Source organism: Neltuma alba, unplaced genomic scaffold (genome assembly GCF_004799145.2).
Source record: "Neltuma alba isolate B1F8T4 unplaced genomic scaffold, ASM479914v2 tig00012185_pilon, whole genome shotgun sequence".
Classification (NCBI taxonomy): Eukaryota; Viridiplantae; Streptophyta; class Magnoliopsida; order Fabales; family Fabaceae; genus Neltuma; species Neltuma alba.
This window is the reverse complement of record NW_021636727.1, coordinates 487,205-491,893: the sequence shown is the minus strand read 5'-3', so window position 1 is coordinate 491,893 and position 4,689 is coordinate 487,205. Positions and strand designations below refer to the sequence as shown.

Below are 4,689 nucleotides of genomic sequence, written 5' to 3'. Positions count from 1 at the left end.
TGGTGTTATAAATCTTTTGTCCCTAGCTCTTGTGGAGTTCTTTCAGGGAATTGATATGGCCACACGAGCACTAGTTCCATGGCAGGTTTCATTGGACATTCCTGTGACTCATGTGAGTAAGGACTCTAATCCTCTTGTCATTAACAACAACGATTATTCTCCAAGCAATGATCAAGTTATCCACTCTAAATGTGTACAAGCGGCTCTTTCTCAAATTGTGATCGACAAAAATCCGCTTGACCACCGCTCCGCCACACGCAAGCTGTGCCTCCAAAGGTTGTTCCACTCTGTAACAAGCCACTTTAACAGTACATTGTCTGTTGGAAAAGTTTCGCATAAATTTATCATAATCAAGTTGCTCACTCTTGTCATAGTTTTCTCTTTCAGTATCTCACTTGCTGGAAAAGGTTTTCCATATATTTGTTTTCATCAAGTTGCTTGTCTAACTTGCTTGAAAGGAATTTTGAATCAAAGTATCATCTTGTGTCCACCATTCCCTCAAATTAGGAAGCCTTAAATGTTGCCTTAGTTGTTTATTTAGCATTCCTGTGATTAAATATTTGAAATTGTGTGCTAAACATATAGATAGCAGGATAGGCGTTACTCATATTAGTCAATTGTCACACTCTTGCTAGCTAGCTAAGCATTTGTAGATAACAATAAAACAAGGCAAAAAGAATGAGAAGCGACTACATAAGCATGAAATTGGAGAGGCTATGTTACTTGGAGTCAGAGAGTTTAATTATTAAGAGGGAAGATTCAAGTATTTTCCTATCATTTAAAATTTTCCTTTCATATAATTAATCAAGTGGTTTAAGGCAAAAAGGAGGCTATATTCATTTCTCCCATAACCAATAGTCCAATCCATTAGCGACAACTATTCTTATAACAAGTTGGCTGCGAAAAATATTTATAGCTATGAATCTAACACTATAAGTTGTCAATGTCATATATAAATCAATTCAAATTAGGAGAAACAAAATCAAGCTGACAATGGAAAAACAATCTAATTCATGTTATAAACAGCAAATTCGTACACGCATAATTAAAGAACAAAGATTATATAAAGTAACAAGACACGTTATTACAACCACAACGCACATACTAAAACATTTAATTTATTGACTAAAAGAAACAAAATTACAAAAGGAAACATATTATGACAGTGTCAATCATCAGCCCAATTTCTGTACATTCTCTTCAGCTTTGCAACTTTAAGTACAAAGGTCACATATATTTCATCCGCTACATATTCCACTCTTCGGAAGCAAGCATATCTCCAGCTTTTCTTTAGCACTAAAGTTCCAATGGAAGCCCAAAAGCCAACTGCAAAACCAAGTGCTACTACAAAGTAAAACCACACCTTGTCAGAATCATTTTTCTCTTCGGAGCCTTCTCTTTCAGGAACTTGATCATCGCCAGGACACTTATTCAGAAGTGGGATTCCACAAAGATAAGGGTTGCCAGCATAAATATTATATCCCTCTATAAATGTCAAACACTGGTTCCCTACTGGAATAGTTCCTGAGAGATTATTGTATGACAAGTTTACGTAGCTTAAAAATGACATAGTACAGAAAGTACCAGGAATTTGGCCAAAAAAGTTATTAAAAGAGATATCAAGGGATTCAAGTGATTTAAGGTTTCCTATTCTTTGAGGAATCTCTCCTTTCAAATGATTGTGTGAGAGATTTAAGCCAACCAATCCTGTGAGTTGAGTCATTATTCCTTCAGGAACATATCCTACCAGTTTGTTATCAGACAAATCCATATTCACCACAAACTTCAGGTTTTTGACATAACTAAGAACTGTCCCCTTCAAAACTTGCTCAACTTCCTTAGTAAGCCACTCATCAATGAAGTTAATTTTAAGAATGTTAAAATCAAATTTCATCTTGGCTACATTGGACATGGAGGATTTGGTCATTCCTCTAAGATTGCCAATGCAATCAGGTATCGAACCTGTTAAGTTGTTACTTGCAAGGTCCAAGATTTGGAGTGATGTGAGTTGGCAAATCTGTGAAGGAATGCTGCCATTCAAGTTATTTTGTCGCAGTCTAAGAATTTTCACTGATGGAAAAGTTTTCCTAGTCCATGGTGGTATACTTCCGACAAATTGATTATCACCAACATCCAAAATTAGCAATTTTTTTAAATGTCCTAGAGAGAGTGGAAGCTCCCCTTGAAGGCTGTTATTGTTCAAATGCAGCCAGAACAACGAGGAAAGCTTACCAAATGTGCTTGGGAAACCGCCTGATAATTTGTTGGATGACAAGTTTATTTCATCCCATTGTTGATTGTCCCCCCAACAATCTGGAATTTCTCCAGACAATTCATTCTTTGAGAGATCAAGTTGATACAAGGTGCCAATTTGGCACAATGAGTTTGGTATTGAACCATTTATGAGGTTATTTCCAAGAAGCAAACACTCCAAGCTAGGCATTCTATCAGCAATGTTTTCAGGCAATGATCCGGTGATTTGGTTACCATAGAGATTCAAGATTTTGAGTTGTTCAAATGAAGGCCAATCTTTCATTGTAGAAATTTCTCCCTTCAAGTTATTTGAAGAAAGATCTAGTTGAATTAGCTTCACAAGTTGGCTAAAAGTCTTTGGGATGCTTCCATGTAAATCATTTTTGGCAAGAACAAGGTGGTTCAAATTTACAAGCTGACCAAGACTTTGTGGAATGATGCCTTTGATATGATTATTTGAAAGATCAAGTACTTTCAAATCCACAAGTTGTGCGAGACTATTTGGAATAGACCCTTCCAATTGATTGCCAGAGAGACGCAAGTAAGTTAGATTCACAAGTTGTCCAAGACTACTCGGAATTGATCCATTTAAGCGATTGTTAACAAGATCAAGTCTTGTCAAGCGTGACAATTTTCGCACAGATAAGGGAATGGAACCATAGAATGAGGTTATTGATATGTGAATCTCTCTTAGATTTTCAAGTTTCCCCAACCAAAAAGGCAAACTGTCTTCAAACTTGTTATAGCTCAAATCAAGTTGCTCTAGATCATACTTAATGCAACCAGATAACCCATAACTTCCAAATGACTCTCCTTGGAACTTATTCATTGAGAAATCTAAAGCTCTCAGACGACACATGTTCCTGAGAATCAATGATAGAGAAGATTCTAAAGAAGTGAGATTATTTGATGCCAGAGATAGGCTGTGAAGGTTGTTTAACTCGCCTAACCATGATGGAACAGAACCTGTAAGATTGTTTGAAGAAAGATCAAGCACTCTTAAGGAAGATGAGTTTTGAAGAGCTAGAGGAAACGGACCAAAAAGTGCATTTTGAGCAACATTTAGTTCCTCAAGGCCATCAAATTTACTCAACCACATTGGCAATGAACTGATAGTGTTGAAAGAAAGGTCAAGGACTCCAATAGAAGTCATGTTTTGAACAACATCTAGACTTTGACTATCTATTGCATTATCAGTAAGGTACAACACTTGAACCCTTGGAATGTAGGAGAAATTAAGAGAGCGGCGAAGAGGGATCAATGTGTGAATTCCACAGTAAACTAAAGATAACTGTGATAAAGAAGGAAGCTTGTAAAGTACCTGGAATAGATCATGTGCTTTTCCAAGGTCAATACCATTCATGTCAAGTTCTTGTAGCGATCGAAGCCCAGAAAGCCAATTCATGTCATTGACTTGGAAATCATTGGAGCTGAGATCGAGATGGATTAGGCTGGTGAGATTACTGAGATTATAAGGAATCTTCCCACTAAAATTAGCATTGGAAAGAGAGAGATATCTTAGATTATGCATAGAAGCGAAGAAGAAGGGAATTGGAGAGGCATGAAATTGGTTTTGACTCAAGTCCAAGTAACTTAGGCGTTCTAGTTGCAGAAGAGACGGATCAACGTGTGAAGCTTCAAGAACGAGTTGGCTGAAGTCACAAGAACGGCGGCATGGATTTAGATCAAGCTTGATAACATGGCCAGTAAGATTGTCACAAGCCACTCCATTCCAATTGCAACAATCATTATTGGAATTATTCCAAGAAGAAAGCCTATTTGATGGATCAACAATGGTAGCTTTGAAATCTAGAAGAGCTTGCTTCTCTCGTTCTAAGCATTTTTCACTCGAAGTTTTACACAAGCATAAATGTGCAAATTCGGACAATAATAAGAAGATAGCAAAATGGACACACAAAGATTTACCCATATTCTGCCTGTGATTTGTGGCTTTTTCTTTGACACAGAAAACTCATATATATACACTCATGATCACACAAAATCATATACTCCTCCGGTCCTAATTATAAGACCCATTGACTTATTTGAGGAGATTAAGTTAAGTTGGTTATTTATAATAAATAAGTGTTGTCATTCCTAAAATATCCTTGCTAATTAAGTATATTGGCTAAAACTATCATTATTAGAAGGATTATCTTGGAAAAAAATGTATAAATATAAGAGACAAAATGGATTGGGTCTTATAATTAGGACCAAATAAAAAGTCAAATTGGGTCTTATAATAAGGACCGGAGGAGTATTTTACTTGTGATTGTGGGGTTAACTCATACCACAATTTTTGCCTCTCATGTCCTGTTCGGTGGATACAAGATAATTGTATTTTTCATATAAATCAAACGGTCAATTAGGGGGACGATGGAAATAAACAATGATAATTTATTTATTTATCGTAATCCAAAAGGATCATACTTTGAC

At 36.3% G+C, this 4,689-nt stretch overlaps 1 protein-coding gene across 1 annotated transcript; it reads right to left on the bottom strand.

The window, feature by feature from the left end:
* Positions 1-1,052: 1,052 nt before the first annotated feature.
* On the bottom strand, positions 1,053-4,183 carry LOC114724360 (receptor-like protein EIX2). Its single transcript, XM_028910699.1, has one exon. The coding sequence runs from the start codon at positions 4,181-4,183 to the stop codon at positions 1,169-1,171; it is 3,015 nt and encodes a 1,004-aa protein (XP_028766532.1). The 3' UTR covers positions 1,053-1,168.
* Positions 4,184-4,689: the final 506 nt, after the last annotated feature.